Source organism: Nesoenas mayeri, assembly GCF_963082525.1.
Source record: "Nesoenas mayeri genome assembly, chromosome: 20".
Classification (NCBI taxonomy): domain Eukaryota; kingdom Metazoa; phylum Chordata; class Aves; order Columbiformes; family Columbidae; genus Nesoenas; species Nesoenas mayeri.
The window spans coordinates 1228451-1249117 of NC_137569.1; the positions used below are offsets into that span (position 1 = coordinate 1228451).

The 20667-nt window shown below is 50.4% G+C and overlaps 1 protein-coding gene across 2 annotated transcripts; it reads right to left on the reverse strand.

Annotated features, from left to right (window-relative positions):
- Window positions 1-6019: 6019 nt before the first annotated feature.
- VEZF1 (vascular endothelial zinc finger 1) lies at window positions 6020-20498 on the reverse strand. 2 transcript variants are annotated; one of them, XM_080356803.1, is made up of 7 exons: window positions 20245-20496; window positions 14315-15012; window positions 13544-13607; window positions 12358-12541; window positions 10852-11064; window positions 8740-8784; window positions 6020-8391 (listed from the first exon to the last, which is right to left on the reverse strand). In XM_080356803.1, exons 1-7 carry the CDS (start codon window positions 20275-20277, stop codon window positions 7964-7966), a joined length of 1665 nt encoding a protein of 554 aa, XP_080212929.1. In that variant the 5' UTR covers window positions 20278-20496; the 3' UTR covers window positions 6020-7963. The 2 variants fall into 2 exon arrangements, with proteins under 2 accessions (XP_080212929.1, XP_080212930.1); XM_080356804.1 differs by lacking the exon at window positions 8740-8784 and having other exon boundaries at window positions 20245-20498.
- Window positions 20499-20667: the final 169 nt, after the last annotated feature.

The window sequence follows — 20667 nt, forward strand, 5'->3', positions numbered from 1 at the left end:
AGCACCCGCAGCACTCCCCGTTATCTTCCCCCCGCAGAGGCTGTTTGCACAGGCAGATAAGGACCGAGCCCTCGCTATTGTGCCGGACACCCTGCTCACTCCCGCGTGCTCCAGATCCGGTCAGGGGAAGAGCTCAGACACCGGCTCGTTGGGGTTTTTAAATTTGAAGACTCTTTTTTAATAAAACATTGAAAAAGTCCAAACTTCCCTGGGAACTCCGTGGCTGGGAAGAGGACGGGCACCTTCAACCCATCTTTGAAGGAAATGCTTTTGGTAACTGGAGGCTCCGGCACTGGGAAGGGGCTGTGGGCACCCAGGGGTTGGCACAACAGGATCTGCTGGCATCGGGCACATCCTCACTGTGGCCAAGGCAGACACTGCCGGGAAGCAGATGCTGCTGCAGCCCATGTTAGAGACAAGCGAGGAGGAGAGAAGAGAGAGGAGAGAGAAGAGAGGGGTAGGAGAGGGGTACGAGAGGGGTACGAGAGGGGTACGAGAGGGGTAGGAGAGGGGTACGAGACGGGTATGAGAGGGGAGCCACGGCTTGCCCAGCAGCCAGACAGCCCCGCCATCAACGCCCCCGTCGCAGCCCCGGAGATGGGCCCAGGACGGCGGCTTTCCCGCGGGGACAGCTTCCCGCTCCGTCCTGCGCGCTCCTTGTCAGCGGCAGCGGGAGGTGTGAGGAGGAGGTGTGAATCTGTTGCTTTTTAAAAAATAATAAAAAGGAGCTTTCCAAGCCGTCTGGCAGGGCTGCACATGGGAGCGTGTCTGTGAGCAGCGGCTTCCACAGCCGAGGCAGCTCCCAACCGCTTCTCCATCGCCGTTTGCCCGAACCCGCGGGGGCAATGTCGGCGCTGGCCGGGAGCCCCGGGCTCGGGGCAGCCTGGCGGGACGGGGCCCCCGGGAGCCGGGGCGGCAGCGGGCCGGGGCCCCGAACTGCCCCGAGCTCGGGCGGGACCGACACACACGTCGGCCCGCCGGGGCCCCGCCGCGGGCCCTGCCCCAGTCCCTGCCCCGGTCCCTGCCCCAGTCCCTGCCCCAGTCTCTGCCCCAGCCGGCAGGGCTGTCACCGCTCCGCGGACCGGGCGGAGCGGGAGGGGCTGGGGTCCCGCGGCGGGAACCGCCAGACCCAGCCCGGCCCGCGCACCCCGCGCTCCGGGGGCTCCGCTCGGGGACCGAGGGGACCCGGCACCCCGGTCCTGCCCCATCGCCGCGATCTGCCCCCCCGGCCCCAGCCCCGCCGCCCCGCACCGCCCCCAGGGCTGTCCCCAGGCGGGGCGGCCCCGCGGGACCCTCCCGGTGCTCAGGGATCCAGCGCAGGAGCGGCGGGGCCAGGCCGCTGGGCTGCGGCCCCGACCGCCCGGCTCCAGAGGGAGCGCCCGGGCAGCCGCACCAGGCGCGGCCCCGCAGCGGGCACCGGGCCCGGCCGCAGCCGCCGAGCGCCCCGGGCCGCTCTGCCCGGGCCCCGCCGGACGCCGAAACGCGGGGCTCGGGGGCGGCCGCCGGCCCCGCCGCACCGCGCAGCCCCGCGCTCGGCCGAGCGCAGCCCCGGGGCCGCCCCCCTCCCCGGCGGGGCCCGCCAGGCTCCGGGCCGCGGCGCGCGCAGGCCGAGAGGCGCCGCCCGCACGGCCCGGCCCGGCCCGGCCCAGCGCGGCCCGGCCCGGCGCACAAAGAGCCCGGCCCGCCCCCCTTACCGGCGGTCGGCGCCGCGCTGCGGGGGCGGCGGCGGCTGGCACCAGTCACGCCGGGAACCATGGAAAGGAGCCGGGAGGGGAGACGTACGTGGCGGGCGGGCGGGGGCGGGGGCGGCCACCGTGCCCGGCAGCTGGGGGCGGCGCGGCGGGGCCGGGGCCGGGCCGGGGGGGCGCGGGGAGCGGGGCCTAGCGGCGGCCGGGCCCAAATGCAGCGGGGACGGGGGTCGCTCGCGGCCCCCCCGGAGCCTGGGTGACCCCCCCCCCCCCGCATCCGATCGCGCCCCCGCGCCGGGGTGTCCCCGCGAGGGGAGCGCGGCGGCCCGTCTCGGCCAGGCCGGGGGCGTCGAGCGGCCGGCACCGCGCGGTCCCTTCTGCCCCCGCTGCCACGCGGGTCTGCCCGGCCCTGGGGGCTCAGGGCCCCGGCACCCCCGGCTGTGGCTGCGGCGTTGGGCAGCGCTCCCCTGGCAGCCCCAGGGCCCAGCAGCGGCCCCAGGACAGCGGCTTCCAGGGCTGCTCTTCCTTCTCCTCCGCACCTCTTGAGCACCGCGGGCTCCTGGATCTCAGCCCACCAGCCCTGAGCACGCTGGCATGAGGAGGACACAGCGCCCTGCCCCATGGGCTGAGCACCAGAGATGAGTTACAAGAAAGCATCACTTCGACCACAGACAGAAAGCAGCCATCCCTGGTATCCAGCGGCTGACAGCTTGCAGCCACACCACAGAACAGCTCTGCGCGGGAAGCGATCTCCTCTTACAAATTACAGGAGACGCTTTACATTAGGGAAACACTTCCCGTTCTGCGGAGAGCAGAGTGAGACCGCAAACAGCAGCGGGTCGGGGCCTCCACCTCCCTCGCAGCTCTCCAAACCCTTGTGGACACCAGCACCGCGCTCCCGGCGCCCGCGGCTCCTGCGGCGGCCAGCGAGACCCGCTCGGAACCGCGTCCGCGGGCGCTGCGCCCCGAGCGCCTTTGGGAGGGCGCAGAGCTCTCGCGGGACGGCTCTCGGTGCAGATGGTATCTCCCCGCTCAGCCGGTTCGTCGGTGCCTGGCAGCCAAGCGGTCCTTAGGCTGGGTAAAAATCTGCAAGGCTTGGACAAGGAACACAGACATCAGTAAGAGTGAAAACATGAGGCAAACCTTTGGCTTTCCCAGTGTCCACGTGCCACGTTTGCTTCCCCAAAGTGAAAGGCTCCTGTGACACGGCGCCTTGCAGCGAGCTTTGACTGCCATGTCTTTTCCTAATCCAGGCTCGTTTCAGGGAAAACAGGCGGTTCTATCAAATTTCTTTACTGTCCTTTGATATGGGTTTAGCTGCTAATGACACTACGAAGTAAAAAGAAATTGGAATAGAAATACACAACTATGAAGAATTAAAATAGTGAATTTAATTCATCTGATTCCAACTAATTTGGTAATTGCCTGAAAAACAAACCTTGCACAGACAACACAGAACACAAATGTTTTTGTCTTGACAGCTGGTGAGAGCAACTAAATGAAAAGGTGAATGGAGTATTTCTGCCTTCTCTGAACAACAAAAGGTGCCACACATTCTGAGAATGGCCCTTGGTTTTGCACTGAATAGGCTGATTTTGGGGAGCTATTGCAAGGGCTTTGCAAGGAAAGCAGAGGTCTGGACTCTGACGCAAGCAGCAATTTCAGCTGCCCACGCTGAAATGTTTTACAAATGTCTGGTTTTCAAAAAGCATTCACGCTTCCTTAAAGAAAAACCCAGAGCTTTCAAAAATGGCTCAAATGAGCCCAGAAACCTATTCTGTCCTTTTTAAAAGATCATAAGGCAGCTTTCCCCGGCCCGGGCTGGGGCGGTGCGGAGGCGCGCGGGCGCTGTGGCGGTGCTGAGCGTGCGGGCAGCACTGAAATGCTTTTTCCAAACCAATACCAAAAAAGGTTTGTTTCTAGGTCAGGACCTCAGTACTCGACTTCAACCAGGGGCTGACAGTCAAACCTGCACACAGCTGTAAAACGGATTCGCAACAGGAGCTCAGGCATTCTTTTTCTAATTAGAAAACAGCCATTGAGCCTCGCGTGTTTAAAGGTGAAAGCTATTTTTGACATAAAAATTAGCACGTAGTTCCTCCGTCAGCCTTCGGCTGCTGCTCTGGAAGCTCTGAGCGAACGATCCAAAGATAAGAAGTACAAACACCCTGAATTAAATGAATAGATAGAAGGAGATCAAGTTTTAAGTTTTACTCTACCTGACGATTAGGAAGAGATTTTTATGCCTGCAATTTATCCTAAAAAGCACCAGTAAAAAGGTTCACTTAAGCACCAAGACAGACCTCAGAGGCATTTAAAAATCTGAAGTGCTTTTAATAGCTGCATTTCAAAAATACTGTTAAATCTATTTTTGAGATGGATCAAGTTAGCTGCCATAAGCGCGGCAGGAGCTGCAGCGGGACCCGGCTGCGGTCGCTCCTGCGCAGCTCAGCGCCCGAACGGGGACCCTCGGCGCTACCATAGGGAAATATCAGAGTGCCGGATGCGTTTCAAAACCCGAATGTTCTGCAGGTCCCAGCGGTGGGAATCGCACCCTGACAGCCTGGAAATTAACCCCAGGCAGTTTTCAAAACGCGGCTCAGGGCGACTGTTTCTAAAATAAAAGTGAGCGGAGAGCGAGCAGAACTCGGAGGGTTTATCAGCCCCAGTAATGCCACCGACTAATCCCTCGGCAGCCCGGGCCCTTTACGTAACCCAGGATTGCTGCAGCTCAACCAGCTTACGGGCTTTTTGGTGTTTTGCTTTAAACCTCCCGTGGACAAACGCACACACAGTCAGTGCTGCTTCTCTTCTGCCACTCTAAAGTTATTAAGAGGGGAAGAAAAAATCATTTATTTGTGAACAATGGCAAATAAAATTTAACTCATACACCAAGAATAACGTTGTTTTGTCTCTTGCCCGTGATCTTGACTGAACAGAAATCTTCCCAATTGACAAGACTCAGGTATAACTCTCCAATGAGAAGACATCGAAGGTCGAATCCCAGACTTCTCCGAACGCCCTCTGGAGTGGTGTTGCGAATAAAGAAACCCCCCTGCCCACGGTGACCCGTTTGCACAGTCCTGGCACCGCGGGTGGCTGTGCCGTAATCCTCCCTTCCCGGCGGCTCGCGATGAGCTCCCGTGCCATCCAACCCACTGTCCTGGCAAGATTCAACCTTCCAACTCGCAGCCGGTGCTGAGCCATTAACCGACCGCTGAGCGCTCATGGAAACTTAATCAGCAAAAAATATGCCCCCACCCCATTGAACTAGTTGCAATAGGAGACCTGAATGGGCTCAATCTAAACCCCACTCGAATCCATGGCAGCAATAGGCTTCCCTGGGTGTTGGACTAGATCCAGCTTAAAAGTTTGCATGAAAAACACTCGGCTAAGCGCATCAGCTGCACAGAAACTAACCCGCTGTAACAGCAGCATCTGTTCTTTGCATCCACCATTTTCTCAGAGCCTCCGCTCACCGGTGCCGCGGGGACACGAGCTGCCGTGCGAACCGCGCCGTCCCCCGGCATGCTGCGGGTTGGGTGGCATGCAAGCCGTATAAACTATTTGACCAGGTAGCTTTCATTTGTCAAAGAAAAAAACAGCTGAATGTATTTGGTACGATGGCATTACAACGTGGACTTGACGTCTGCATCGAGACAGCGGAGCAGCACACCTCGGAACCATTCATACACAGTACGGAGCAAATGTTCACCCAAGTACAAATGGAACAGGTTGACAATTAGCTGATGTAGCTTCGTGGACATAAACCAGGTACATTCGGGCAGAACCAACATAGAATAAAAAGAAAACAGCCCTTTTCCTATCCCATGCTACAAGCGCCGTGGTTAGTGGTTTGGGAAGCCTCTTGTCACATTGAAAAGTTTCCTTGCCGGTGTTTAATGTGTTTATTCTACTGCTACTCTGCTGGGATAAAAATAACATCAGCAGGGCTGGACGGAGCGCCCGCTGTCAATACTGCAGTAATTAACAACATACAATTAAGTCTCACACCTGTTTATTGTAAGTCATTCATAGATAACCACTTCTAGTACACATTTGCATCTTGGCTTTTAATGCTTTTGGGTTTTTTAAGCTCACGGACACCCAAACTTCACCTACGGGTCATCTTTGCGATTCCCCCAGATGCGGAACGCTAGAGCTACCACGGCAGAGCGTGGGAGGCGGCGGCAGCGCCAGGGTAGGGGCTGGATGGGGAGCTGCGCACCCCTGCGCCGGGCGGTGCCGGGTCTGGTGGGCTGTGCCGGGTCAGCCGGGGCAGCGGCACCCACCTCGGCACAGCTGAGTGGGAACAAAGTCATAGCTACATGTTCTTCTCTACAGTTTTGTTTATTGAGACAAACTAATTAAAAGGCACAAACATAGGGCATATGTTTACATGGACATTATAACAAACATATACATTAAAAGTGTAGGAATGTGTTTCCTTTCTGCTAAACAGAAAGTTCCTAAGCTTTTATATATACAAAAGTTGTACAATTTGATGTCCTAAAGTACAAAAGATCATTTATAAAATTATTTTACACTAAGCTCTATTTTTTTTTCGGTTTTTTGTTTTTGTTTTGCTCTGCAGTCCAAGCCCCTCGACCGCTTTCCCGCGGTGACACAGACACCTGTCACCTGAGCGCGCGGCCCGGCAATCTGTGCTGCCGGCGCGGCCGCCGGCGCCGGGAGACGCGCGCGCGCCTGCTCGGCTCCGCCGCTCCACAGCTCCAACTCCATTCACAGAAAAACAGCTCAACTGGCTTTTGTTTTCTCTTTTTTTTTTTTTTAATGTAGAGTCTTGGGTTTAGGGTGGTTTATTTTTTTAAAACAAAGTTTTAAAAACGTGAATATGTGACATGATAGTCTAAAAAGTATATCTGTCTCCCTAGATTTTGCTTTCTACTTTATGTACAGATAAACAGGTTAAGAAATAAAAAGCACATGTAGCTTAAACATGTGTGACCATTTGCGGAGTTCTGGGCTGGGTAGTTGGAACCATCACCCCAGAACTCCCACAAATTGATAGAAATGTGTTAACACAATAGAAGAATAACGTAAAAATGATGATGTTTGCAAATATTTACAAAGTTGAACAGATTTGCACAACACTTGATTAAGAAATAGGGGAGAAATTAAAAGACGCTCTCTGCTTGTCCTGGAGGGGCATCCTACCTAGTTAGTGGTTAGAATAAAAACTGTATACAATTTAATATAAGACAAAACTTCTAGTGAACAACTAACACGTCTGTCCCCTGCTGCAACACCAGCAGGCTCTGACTGGGAGGCGCAGGGCGTAAAAATCACACCCCGGGCCTCCAGAATCTTCCAGCTTAAAGCAAGATTTCTTAAGTTCCAAAGCACTCCTTTTGCTCCTAGATAAGAGTCCCATAGGGGTCTGACTGTTGAGAGACCATGTGTACATACATTTCAACTCCTCTTCTGTCAGCCATGGCTGTTTCTCACCAAACAATAAGTTTTTTTTTAAAAAATGTTGACTACAATGCTATATTCCCTTAGGGTAATATGTTGGGTAATATTTACATCTCCAAATATCAGGTCACAATCCCTATTATATGTTGAAGTTAGAATGATAAGTTATCATATGCTTTGCATATCAGAGCTGGTATCACCTTTCCCATAGGGAATGCTGCCTGAAATTATCATATTCCCAAAGGTAAAATGCATATTTTCTCCAAAATGCATTTTTTTTTTTTTAATGACAACATTGTAATGCATTTACTCATTAAAAAAGAAACAAAACAAAACCAAAACAAAACATCAACACAGACAAAGATTCTACACTAGCTCCGGAACAGCGACTGAAGGGCTGGCGAGTCAAAAGGAGCCATCCGCTCTGCTAAACACACAGAGGGGTCTTCGCTAGTGTTTAGAGTCAAATCATTTTCTACGTTAAAATTTGGGGGATAAAACATACAACTGTCTTTTTAAGAACTTTTTTTTTAAACTCTGGCAAATAAGCATCTGCTCTAACTCAGCATCAGTCAGCTAAAAGGTAAAACTTACTTTAAATGAAGTGCTCCAGTGAAACTCAAGTTTGAACCACGTGAGCCAAATCAACAGGGGAAGGAAGATGCTACTACGGTCTCCGATGGTGCTTGTTGCCCCAGTGTCTTAGTCTGAATTTATTATTAACTAAAACAAAACGAAAAAAACAAACAAAAAAAGAACCCCAACCAAACGAAACCCAAAAAAAGAACTGCTGGTAAGGATTCCATTTTAATCCTTTTTTAATACTGTTGAGGAGTTTTTTACCAGGGGGGAGAGGTGGGCAGGGCCTGGGGCAGGAAGGGCATGCTCTCCACCGGCCGCATGGCGATGTTGAGGGGACCCGCCAGCGTCATGGGCGTGGGGAGGTTCATGGGGGACGTTATGGTGACGGGGTGCGCTATGTTCACTGGAGCCGTTACTGGGGTGGGTAAATTGACTGGTGTGGTGAGCGTTAATGGAGATGTCATGGACAATGGACTGGTTATAGTTACAGGATGCCCTAGGTTCATCGGGCTGGATATATTAACTGCACTTGATACATTTACTGGACTTCTCATGCTCATTGCAGCTGCCACTGTGACTGGGTTTGTGATAGTCCCAGAAGCCACAGAGGACGTTATATTGAATGGAGTAGTAAGAGTCACAGGCGTAGTAGCAGCAGTGGAGGTTTGGCACAAGTTAGCAGCTTCTAAAAATGAGACATAAAGAGACAAAAAGGTTTTAACACATGAAAAATCATGGACAAGATTTAAAAATAAAACAAGAACAAAACCAAAAACAAAACCCAAACAAGAACAGGTACAAATTCTCAAATAATTTTCTTTAGGAATTATTAGTAAGTTAAAACTGTTAACATTCTATAGCCTACAAGAAATACAAACTCTCATGCAGTTCATTTCAATGCAATATTTTTTCCCTGAGAAATCAAGCGAGGTTGTCTTATAAAGAGGGTTTCGATGTTCACAAAAACAGTATCGTACAATCAAAAAAATCCTCCCAAGAGGAACATTATAAATAGAGGAGAGAGTGTACATACCGAATGGTACGTACTCTATAGCCTTCTCAAAGGTGAACTGACATTCTGTGAAGGTTTTAAAAAGTCATTATTAGGGACTGATAAGCAAAGCCCGTTTCAATATTCACCTGCTTCTTTCAGTCTTAATTATTGCTAATAAATCGTTCCACTGATCACAGTACTTCTACTTAACAGTTTTCGCGGCTACCCAGTCAGTACATCTTTCAGCCCCCATTATCTCCTCAGCTTTCACACCCGCTACAGCTCCACACTCAGCTGTTCTGTGGTTTTTAGGTCTGTGCTTTTTGGTGACTCTGTGTGCGGTAAGCAGGCATTAAGTGCCGCGGAAGGCAGAGCGGGTGGCTGGGCCCCGGGCAGCGGTCCGGGCGGCGGGATCACCGGGCATCCGTCAGCACCACCTGCCGGCTCTGCCCTTCTGGGAGGCTCCAAAAAGAGAAGCGGGAAAAGGGGAGGGATGACTGCTAGAGAAACCAACAAAAACACATTCTACATCAACGCTACGGCACATCTGAGTCGTGTCTTATTCCGCATTTGTAGGGTAGGACACCAAGCTCAGTCTAGACCGCGTTTCAGGAGGTTAAGCCAGGAGCAAAGAGTCCACTGGGGCAAGACAAATGAACCAAGACAGAGTTAACTTTGAAAGCAACATTAGCCCCACTCAAGGGTTACTGTTGGTTCTTCAAAGTCCATATCTAGGAGGGGTGGAAAGGAAGGGAAAGAATAAAAACAAAAAAAAAAGTGAAAATAAATCGTATTAGACTAAAAAAAGTCCCATCTAGTGTTGTAAAGCCAACACAAGAGGCGGCACCAGCAGAGGAGAAGCAGCAGCACTGACACTGACTGGTCTGGCTTCGCCTGCCAAGCACAGAACACGCAGAGACACATTCCAGCCCCTGCCCCAATTAAATCAAACCAATATCAGTCTGAACACACTTCCCCCCACCCGCCTCCCTCACCTGCCCTTCTGTCCGAAACTGCTGGTCCGCTTAAACTACAGCCAATAATCTCAGTCAGACAGGGAAGAGGGAACAAGACACAGCAGGAAGGAACAAGCAGGATTTGCTAAATCTGACACCCATTTGCATCGTCTATTTAGTGGCCTGATGACATTTAACGTTTCTGTTATCACTGCATTGTAACATGAATAAGCTGTTCTATACTGTCTGATCACAGAATTCAACTGGAATAACAATCAAGGCGAAAGGAGCTAGCAGCCTAACACACAAACAAGACCTAGAAAAGAAAAACAAGAGTGAAGAAACGGAAAAGTTCAGGAGAAAGAAAAAAATAAGGTGAGTCAAAAACATTTATTACTAAAAACAGCTGGTGAAAAACAGTAAGTGGTCACTAAGAACTTTGGCTAAAACATGTAATCCACGAGTCACATGATAGGCATTAGAAATCAAATTGTTGAGACTAAACTGCTGTAACCCTAACGACACTACACTGAAGCAACGTATTGTTCACAAAGCTGACACGCTGACCAACAACCGGAGGCTGTTCAACCTCCGGTGCAGCAGCACAGGTGAGAGTGAGCTGGGAGCAGCAATAAGGAAAAACATCATCACCTCTTAGTTCACTTTGTAACGAAACAGAGAGAGGAGTCAAGTCTGAGTTCCAAACAGACAGTTATGTGATGCTAAAGCGAATGGAATAACTGGCAAAGAAAAGATGAAAGGGACACAGAAAGCACCTGCATGCAAACTGCTGCTGATGCAACACCAGAGGGTGTGGCGTGTGTATATATACATATATATATATACACACGCAAGTTAACAAGGGGTAAATATGCATAAACACAGCTACAAACCACATGCAAGGCAACAAAAACACACTCTTGCCTCGGAGCAGGCACAAACATCCCGTTGTAATTGATGACAGCTACGTACATACGCAAGCACAGAGAGCAGAGGGAAGTAAGTAATGAGGAGCTCATTTACAACAGCCTTAATTTTGGTCTTGTTATCCTCCCACTAGCTTTTACCTATGACTTCTAACATTGAGAATGACATTTTCACGTAAGATATCCTATTCTGACACCTTAAACTCCCTACACACCTGCTAACTTCAGTGTCTTACAAAACCAAGACAGAAAATACTGGTTTATTTTACCTTTCTTCCTGGCTTTGACGGCCTCTTCCCACAACCTCAGGGTCTCTACCTGCTTTCCCGGCCAACTTGTGACATGTTGCTGCTGCTGCTGCTGTTGCTGCTGCTGCTGCTGTTGCTGTTGTTGTTGTTGTTGCTGCTGCTGCTGTTGTTGCTGCTGCTGCTGTTGCTGCTGCTGTTGCTGCTTCTGATTGCTGGTCTCTTCACTCATGCATGCTATGCCAATTAAGTAAGAACACAAATTCACCTTGCAAAGTTACTCTGTTTTCTGCTGAGATGAGAAAGGCTTCTTCCATAAAGAGTGAGTGGAATCTCGCAGGATTCCAAGAGCAAAAATCACAGAGGTGCTTAAAAACGGTGCTTAAAAATATAATTAATTCTATGTTTTATAAAAACTACTTTTCCAAGATCTAAACCCCAAATTATAAGTCTGCTTTCATTGTCAAAACTGTTCAGTTTACATTTGCCACACAGAACAGCATGTTACTACTCTCTGGCCACATTACAGCTCGTCATTTGCACCTCTAGCAACTGCTGTAAATGCCTCGTGAACTGGCTTAGCACCACCGAACCGGCGGCGAAGCCAGCGCTGTAACCCTACCCCTCGAAAAATACTTCACATCCAAAGTTCAGTTTAAGCTCAACAATCAGGCATTTTAGACATTCCCGGTACCTTCAAATTATGCAGGAGTAACAGGAACTGAAAAGATGTTGTAAATTAATACTGTTTAAAACGCTTTAAGGACAAAGTTTGCAAAGATATTCCTTACTTCTCCCTCTTGATTGCCCTGAAAACCCATCTTGTATCACTGACCATGTGGGTGAACTTAAGTTACAGGTATTTTAACAGAGATGATTTGAAAGTCAAGTCTTCGTTTGCTCACTCGGCACTCCCAGGTTCAGGCTGCAGCACTTCCACGGGGCTTGAGACTAGAAGGAACTATCACAACCGTCTCATCTGAACTGCACACCACCCGCCAGATGCCATTAACGCCCCAAACGTATCAGGGCTGGATTTAAATGCTTTTCTTGTCCGCTACTGCCAACAGAATCATTGAGCCCCGGGGAAAAGCTCAGAGAAAGCAGAGAAATCTTTCTCCTAATTTTGATGAGCTTTAGATGAGGCTCCAAACTTCAAATGTGGCAGATCTTAGCAATTCTTAAATATCCTAAAAACTTCAGAGTTATCTGTTGGACTTGTAGGCCTGTACAGTTCAGGAGCAGCACTGAACTTGGAAGCTGAGAAAACCTGGGAACTCTTTTCTGCAAGAGATAGGTTATTCTCACAAAGTGCAGGGCATTCCTAAGGGGTAGGAGCACAGTCTAGCAGCAAACTCATTCCGCATATGCCAATTTCTTGAGCTGAAGAAGACCCTGTTATCAAATATCTATTTTTAATAGGTGCGAATACCCAGACTGATGGGCATGGTTTTGCATTTTAACGTCATCAAAGGCAATTCCCTTTGCAAACACATTGTTATTAGAAATGTTTTTAAAACGTTCACCTACTTTTATTGATGCCTTGTTTACAGGTATTACAGTTGATACTTTGGCTCTGCCCGTGTGTCTTTAAGTGGCTGGTGATATATGCTGCACTCAGAAGTTTACCACAGATATTACACGATACCTTTCCTTCATGGCGCACCATGTGTGTCCGCAGTCTGTCTTTGGTGGCAAAGGCAGCAGTGCACGTCTAGACGAAGGACAAGAGTTACACTTGAAGTGCAGACAGCATCAGCACACGAATTACATGCCCACTGTAAGCCTGGTTTACCTCGTAGGTGCAAACAGTATCCTAAGGATACTGACAACCTTAGGTTCTATCTGTATTGACAGAGAAATCAAAATCAAACTGCTGAACAGAGACTGAAAATGGAAGTTGGCTTCTGAGACAATCAGGCCAGAATCATACTCCATACTAGCTGACCTTTCTTCAAACAGCGACTTGCCATCCCTACCAAAACGGGAGGTAGCTTATTAAAAAACCCTAAAACGGGCAAAGTTGTGTTTCGATAATATTTTTACTGCACAAATCCGAACTTGATATCTTAAGTTGCTCAATTACTCCTGTTCCTATCCAAATCAGAAGGAAATGAAACCTTTTTCTAACACTATTATTTTACACAAGACATTTATTTAATATGATGAGTCACTAAAACACAGGCTAGAACAAGCATGGATATTCCAAGCAAAACAGTTAATTGTTCAAGGGCACTCAAGTTATTTGTCTTATATTCAAGTCATCAACTTACGACAACTTGCTTTGAATAACAGATCCAGAATCAACCATTCCAATCCATTTTAAATAATGGGTATACTGAGAAACATATTTAATTGAAATATGCTGAAAACCACATTGCACACATTACTCCAGTAATCAGCCCTGAGCTGAGGACGCTGTTACAATTCTAATACTACGTTAAGCTTATGCTAAAAGAGCATACCTGTATTGTTCTCCAAGAAAGCAAAATGCCGCTAATCTTCCTAAAAAAGTAGCCACAGCATCCTTTTAAACTGCCTCTACACTTACATCAGAACTACAGTGCTGCTGCTATGTAAGGCGGATGCGACTTTATTCCTAAACGAGCTTTCCAAAGAAAACTCCAGGAGCAAGTACAGTTCTGAAAAGATTATTCACCTGAGATTCTAACAATACAACAACATATTGTTCTTAATAAATCATTTTAGCCCTTACTTGGCATTTGAAGGGTCTCTCTGTTGAGTGAACATGTTTAACGTGACAGCTTAAATGATCAGGCCTGCAAAAAAAGAGAGAGGAACAGAAAACGCATATTGTTACAAATACATAGTAAGGACACTCGGCCAGCGGTGCTGAACGCTGCGCTGCCAGCCCCTCGCAGCCCCGTCCCAGTGCCCCGCGGTGGCTTTCAGCTTGAGTAACACGTGGTTACACTGAGATCCAGCCTGCAGTTTAAAACTGAACCGTGTTCTTCCTACACACCTGAAAATGGTACGTTGGGTTGTACCGTGTGTAAAGGTGACAGATCAACAGCTCTACAGGTTGCAGTTTGCTGTGTTGCAAGCACAGATATTTTCACCAGAGGCAGCAGCAATGCGAGCTCCCCCGCAATGCTCTGCCCGCACACCCAGCCCTGCTACGGGACAAGGGGACGGTTTGCCTGCCATGCCCCCTTCGGCCATGGACCTTCGCAAAGGCTGGTCAAGGGGCTCTGTGGTCACCACCAGCGACACAGACACGTGTCCTACGGGACCTGGGTAAGGTCGCGAAATCATTTCAAAACACTCTCGTAAAAGAGCGAGCGCTTTTGGCCACTGCCAATCTGGCTCAGACCGAGACCCACACCCTAGAGGTAAACAAGGCTCTTTATCCCCTCACCAATCTTCTAAGATGTCTGGTTCTCCTAGCCCCTCGCTATGATAGCTTAACCCTTCTTGGTTATGAAAAGCCAATACTTGAGCTCGCCTGGGATTTTCTACATGGTACCTCGAGAAGCCTTTTCCACAAACACCACAGGTGTAGGGTTTCGTGATGCCACCTTCGTGAGACCTCACGTGGTAGGTCATGCGATCCTTCCTCTTGAAGCGCTGATTGCAAATTGGACATTCAAAGGGTTTTTCGTCCGAGTGGGACAGCTTGTGCCGGTTGAGGTGGTAGACATCCCTGAAGGCCTTTCCGCACATCTCACAAGCGTGGTTCTTCTTAACAGGCTTGCTGGGCTTCTTGACCGTCGGAGTGACCGCCATAGCCGTTGCACCGGCGCTACTGCTGGGGTTGGTGGCAGAGGAAGACGTAGTGACTGTGGACAGGATGCCCGCGATGGTCGAAACCAATGAACTTCGGCTGTTGTCACCAGCGATGGTCGAGATAAGGGGCACCATTGTGGTGGGAGTTTTCTTTGGCCGTGACACTAACTTTATCCCTGTGTGGCAGGACTCGTGACGCCTCAAATGGTAGCTGTCCCTGAAAGCTTTGCTGCAGTAAGTGCACACAAAGGAGGTTTTAGGTTTTTCCTTTTTAATCCCAACAATAGCATCCTTTAATGTTTCTGGTGCAGGTTGAGGTTTCTGCGTTATTGGTAAGGGCAGAATCGGCTTCTGATCGGGTGGCTCAACAGCAGAGCTCAGGAGAGGCAACAAACTGTTCTGTGCTGCCTGCTGTTGGTGATGTGAGGCTTCGTGTGCCTAAAACCAAACATTCACACTTAAATTCTATTGATGGGTGCTCACTCTGACACGGTGAGAACATTTACACACTACAGGAAAGCACATTCTAGAGCAAAAGCCATCGAAGTAGCGACTGGAAAAGGTTACATAATTTGGGGTTTGGACAGGATAAACCGCTCGCGCTTTAAATGCATTCACCGTGCAGGTTCTGTGGAAAGCGCAGGATGGCACGCACTGAACAATCAAATCATTATTAAGTTTCTGGAGGGCAACACTTCTTAGGAAAAACAACTAGGTGCTTGTCAGATCTTTTACTAACACAGCTTTTGATCTTTACATAACAGATAACTTGTTTTGATAATGATCATATCAGATGCCACCTTGAGACTATCTTTGGAGCCTATGAATGTACTGATGGGAGTTGCAACATAATGCCCCACCTTAAAGCCCAGCTTAGCGCACACTGAGAATTAAACTGCAAGCACAGAGAGCCAGGATGCAATAAGGCATCTTATTTAAACAACATACTCAAACCAGTGTGTTAGCACTGAAACCAAAGCAACACCAATCGAGAACCGTCTAAAGCCACGTTTCTATATTTAGCAGGTTCCCGCCACATTTATACACTGACCACTGTGCTCTTTGCGTCTGGAAACTAATAAGAATAGCGACATGTTCTTTTTCTTCTTGATAGGAAGAGAAGCTAATCGATAAGCACTGGGAGACATCTAGAGATGCTAGAGAACACAGTGGCGGGGTTGGGGGTAAAAAAAAGCCCTCGGAGCCATTTCGAAACAGCCAATACCAGCTGATGTGAGCTGGGGAATCAGAGGGAGAAGCTGCAGGGAGGAGGCAGAGGAGACTCCGCCAGCCTGCCCCGGCAACCACCGCCCAGCAGAGCTCCGCACCGCGCTAGGGCGGAAAACACTGTTATTAAAACTCCTGCAGTCAGACTGGGACAAAACCCTGGCAGATACAAATTTAAAGTGGTTTAGAAACCACACAGACCAATTCAGCCTAATGGAGCATTAAAATAAATCACTCTAGCACCTTAAGCCAGTTTAAGCGCATCTGTATTCAAGATGTGCCTCAGTCTCATCAGACCAGTTTTAAATCGGTCTCGTCACTAACGCAGCGTGCCAGGTCTGAAGCTGAGCTTGAGGAAACTTGTGTTCCCATTAGATCAGCTCTGCCGCCTTCCAGGACTTCTTCCCTACGGTTCCCTTCACAAAACAACGCAACTCGAGGCTGTGAGAGATGAATAAAACGCTGTGCTGGCTTGGGACCCCCAACTCGGCTACCTTTACATCGGTTGAGGATGCATAGCGTTACGAAGCACACTCAGGCTAATACTGAATCCATTTCATCACATCCTTTGGAGACGACAGTACTTCTAGAAGCTCACTTTGGGACTTTTTCTCAGTTGCATCCAAGCTCCGGCCGCTTCGCCCTTCCCGATGGCAGCAGCTCCAGCCACCTGGGTGCGACTCTCCCGGGGCGCGCGCGGCTGCAGCCGCTCCTTTGGCAGGCGACCTTTGGATAAAAGCCACCGGTGGACACAAACACTAGAACACGTGGGTACGAATACGTGCTCCCTAACACCTCAAGCCTATCTGACAGGAAAACGGTTCATGGGAGAAATCCCAGATTCGGTGTGATAACAAGAGACAAAACTCGCCGGAATCGTTAGGAACCAGGCCAGCCTGTCCGTTTTCAGCTGTAGTTTACGTCCCACCTGTGCCGGAGCTTGGGATGCAACAGGTAAGCTGAGTGTTTCCACACCGCAGCAGCCACCTCAAGCAACAGCCCGAGGGGCCGGTTTGCAGCAGCAGCTGCTGAAGAGTCGAACGCTGAACTCTCCTGGAGGCTGCGCTGCTAAATCAGGGCACGGCCCCAGCTCCAGCCTCTCCGCTACACTTCTGCCAGACTTCAGGGACAACTGTGCATTTTCAACCATTTATTTTTCCATGTTCTTAAAAAAGTGACTGAGACACCTACATCGCATAAAAAGAATGGAGTATGCACAACACACGTAGAAAGTACAATATTGAGCAAGTTGCCTACGTAAACACAACTTCAATTTTTAAAAAAATTCTGAAATGCTTTTCAGCCAACTTTAAATAAGCATTAAACAATGTTGTTAAACTGCATCAGAAGACACTTAAGAGCACCTAAGGATAGCTCCAGAGATACAGTTTCAAAGGCAGAGCTCGCAGATCGGATAATAGAGCCCAAATCCTTTGGACAAGGTTCAAACTTATGCAGTTCATGGATATTTTTAAGCCTTAAAGAATCATCAGCGCTTCAAGGTAACGATGCACTTATTCCTACAGAACCGATAGAGACGGTGGCCATAAAACAATGTATATTCATCAGGCCACAGGCTGGGAAGCCACTGCTTATGTAAGCCTGCTTATCTGGGTTCCCAGGCAGGCAGCGTCATTAGCAGCGCTGTCTGTAACGAACCCTCGGCCACGCGCCCCGTGCCTCAGTTTCCAGGGGCTGCCTGCGCTCCAGCCCGTTCAAAACGGCTCGGGCAGTGTTTTTTTAAGTCTCTGTTCGAGGAGGGAAGGCGGCACCTGCTGCACGCCTTTCACCAGCCCGTTTTATTCAGGCACAGACCACGGCTTTACTTGACCCAGCAGTCACGGCAAGTCAACATTTTTGCGATATTTTGATCGCCTGGGACAGGCTCTCCTGCAAAATATCCTCGTCCTATCACTAGTTTTTTCTTTCCTGGGGAGCAGTAAACAACAAAATACTGTAATTCATGACCCGAAGTGGTAGGATGTGGCACCGTGAACTTCCAGTGCCAGAGGCTAAAATATTTTTGCGCTCCAGCCTTAATGTGAGAGCAACAAATTAGCATGAGTCATATCTTGAACGCTCCGTTTGATGGATGATTCCTCCTCACATTAACAAATACAACTTTCACTTTCCGAGGAGATATTAAAAGTGGTTTTCCAAATACCCATTTCAGGGACTAATAAGATCCAAACAGGAGCTGCTTATTCAGTGTCACAATTGTTTCTTTAAAAAGATACAATTCATCAAAATGCCACCTCAACACAATCAAACAGCTTTATTTGGAAGGGACAATTTACAGGCACGTATCCCATTGCTAGCAAGACTAAAATTAAAACGTTGGAACCTCCTCTAAAAACATTTTGCTAAAAATTACAACTTTACACACCGCTTATTAAACTGTCCCTTAGAAACCCCGTCACAGCTGAAACACACACTTGGCAAAACTCCTCCCGCAAAGAACCAGCGTATGTATTCAGTTGCTCGTATTTGTTATTTAACTGATACCGGGGAGGAGGGCCGGGAGGGGCTTTTAAATCCACTTTTTATTGCTAGTTTTAACGGACTGGTTGGATCTTGGCTGCTGGTGAGAAGGGGAAGAAGAAAAGCTAAAGTCCCATCAGGACTATCTTAAGAGTGCTTTCTGCCAGGTGCATCAGGATGCTCGCACCCCAAATCGTTGGTTTTAACAAAACGACTCGAGAAACAATGTTCAGCATTTATTGTGAGATCTTAAAGCTTTATTATTTGGGGAGGAGGGGGGGAAAAAAATCAAGAGGAAAATTTCCACGTCACAGTTTTATGAAGATGCTTCCAAGTCACACATAGCTGAGTACGTTAGGAGAGTGAACTGCTGACTCCTTAATTAAAAGCAGCAAAGCCTTCTCCTAAATCAAAGTGTGACATCGCTCTTTCAAAATACAGAACCCTTCAGAAAAATAAAGGCGAGCAGCAAGAAGCTGGACACGTACTTGAAAGTATTACTTGGCATTTCTGGCCGGGGTTGCTGCAATACCAAGCCACCAGCCTGCCAATGATTTCCCCTGGAAAACGCTCAGCTGTGAGCCTGGGAGGCAGAAAGGCGATAAACCAGCCCCAACTCGGAGGGAGATGGCCCTAAACTAAGGAGATTAACTTCTTAGCGTGAAGTTGCCTATGTGCGAATCACAACTGCCCACTAGAGCGAGAAATAATTCGCGAGACCTCGGCCAAACTCCACGGCATCACCCGCATTCGTCACGAAAAGGCGGAAAACCCAGCGCCCAGCTCCCGGTACCGGCTCCCGGAACATTCCCGGCATGTTTTCGGAGCCAGAGCACCCGAGGGAGTGACTCATCCCTCGGTACTTGCAAGGAAACAATTCTTCCTCTCTAAAGGAATGGTGCTCGCTCTTGGTGGATTTATTCATTCAACTCAGGTTCTCAAACTCGTGTCACGGGTTGGGTTTGGGTTTAATTCCGAGGACAGCGAGCGAGCGAGCGCCAGTGCCAGCGTGCAAAGAGGATTATTTTACCTTCAGAAAGGTGATGTGCGGAGCTTTATTTTTTTTTTCCCTCCTGCTGCAATTACACATTTTATGTTTTCAAGCTCAAAAAGAGCAGGAGGCATCGGAACACAATCTGGCCCGAGAGGGCTTGGCTCACAAAAGCCAAAGGAGGATTTTTTTTTTGGTACACTGGATTTTCTTTGGAATTACATAAACAGCGGTGCTTTTAAGTCAGTCTTTCGCAGACAGAAGGGGGGAAAATTGTGACTCAGTTGGCAAAGGGAGGGGTTGCATGCTCTCCCGTCCCCATTCCTCTCCATTCCCGTTACCATTTCGCCAGTTTTTACAGAAATCCAGCCCGCTCGCGTCCTATTTTAAAAGAAAACAAGCTCCCTCGTCACCCGGCCCCTGAGTCAGGCTGTTTAAAGAGGGATTAATTTATTCTCCCAGACACGGTGTTTGTTCCATCAGGGTTTTGTTAGAGCTCGGTGGAGGGCTGGGTGGGTTTTTTTGTTGTTTTTCTTTTTGGCGGGGGGGACAGAACAAAAAACAAACCAAACAAACAAAAAGAAGCTATTTCGGGTTTTGGAGGGAAGAGCAAAATAACCAGAAATACCGAAAATATAACCGTCGCCCTCTTTTTAGGGGAAAACCGCGAGGCAAAGCATCCCGGGGCGGCGGCGAGCGCCGTGCGCGATCGGCTCGGGGGCGGCGGGCGGGAGAAAGTGCAGCAGGGAAAGGAGGGAAAAGCGCAGCCGGCGGCGGGGCCGGGCGGGCGCTCCCCGGGCGGGCCGGGCCGGGCCGGGCCCCGCCGCGGGCCGGGGGAGGCGGGCGGGAGGCCGGGCGGCGGCGCTGACTGACAGCCCCGGCCTAGCGGGGAGCCCGGCGGGGCGGCCGCCCGCCCGCGGCCGCTGAGGGGAGGGGGGGCGCGGGCAGCGCCGGCCGCCGCGGGGCCTCACCTGAAAGAGGAACGCGGTCCAGTTGGCCTCCATGGCGGGGGCGTCCCGGCCCTCGGCGGGCGGCGGCGGCGGCTCCGGCGGCGCGGTCCCCCCCTCCCTCCCCCGGGCCCCAGCTACATGGAGCCGACAACAAAGCGGCGGCGGCGGCGGCGGCTCAACATGGCAGCGCCGAGCGGCCGCTTCCGCTAACCTCCGGGCTGCACCACTGCGGCCCAGAGGGGGGAGGCGGCGGCGCGGCGGCCCGGCGGGGCGGCGCGGGCCCGGGCCGCCGCGGCGCCGCCCCCGCCGCTCCCCTCACCGCGGGGCGGGCGGCGGACTCGGGGCGGCGCGGCGGGGCGGCGGGGCGGGCGGTGGGGCCGGGGCGGCGCGGCGGGCCGGCCGCCCCCCCCGCGGGGCTGGCAATGGGCCGGTCCCGGGCTGGGG

Excerpts from the sequence above, each read along its gene's own strand:
- VEZF1 (XM_080356803.1), bottom strand. The coding sequence starts at position 20,277 with ATGGAGGCCAACTGGACCGCGTTCCTCTTTCAG. Across the intron at positions 11,065-12,357 it reads TAAACAAGGCATCAATAAAA|CATGCATGAGTGAAGAGACC; the intron begins GTAGGTGAACGT and ends TAATTGGCATAG. Across the intron at positions 8,392-8,739 it reads TATAGAGTACGTACCATTCG|AAGCTGCTAACTTGTGCCAA; the intron begins GTATGTACACTC and ends TCTCATTTTTAG.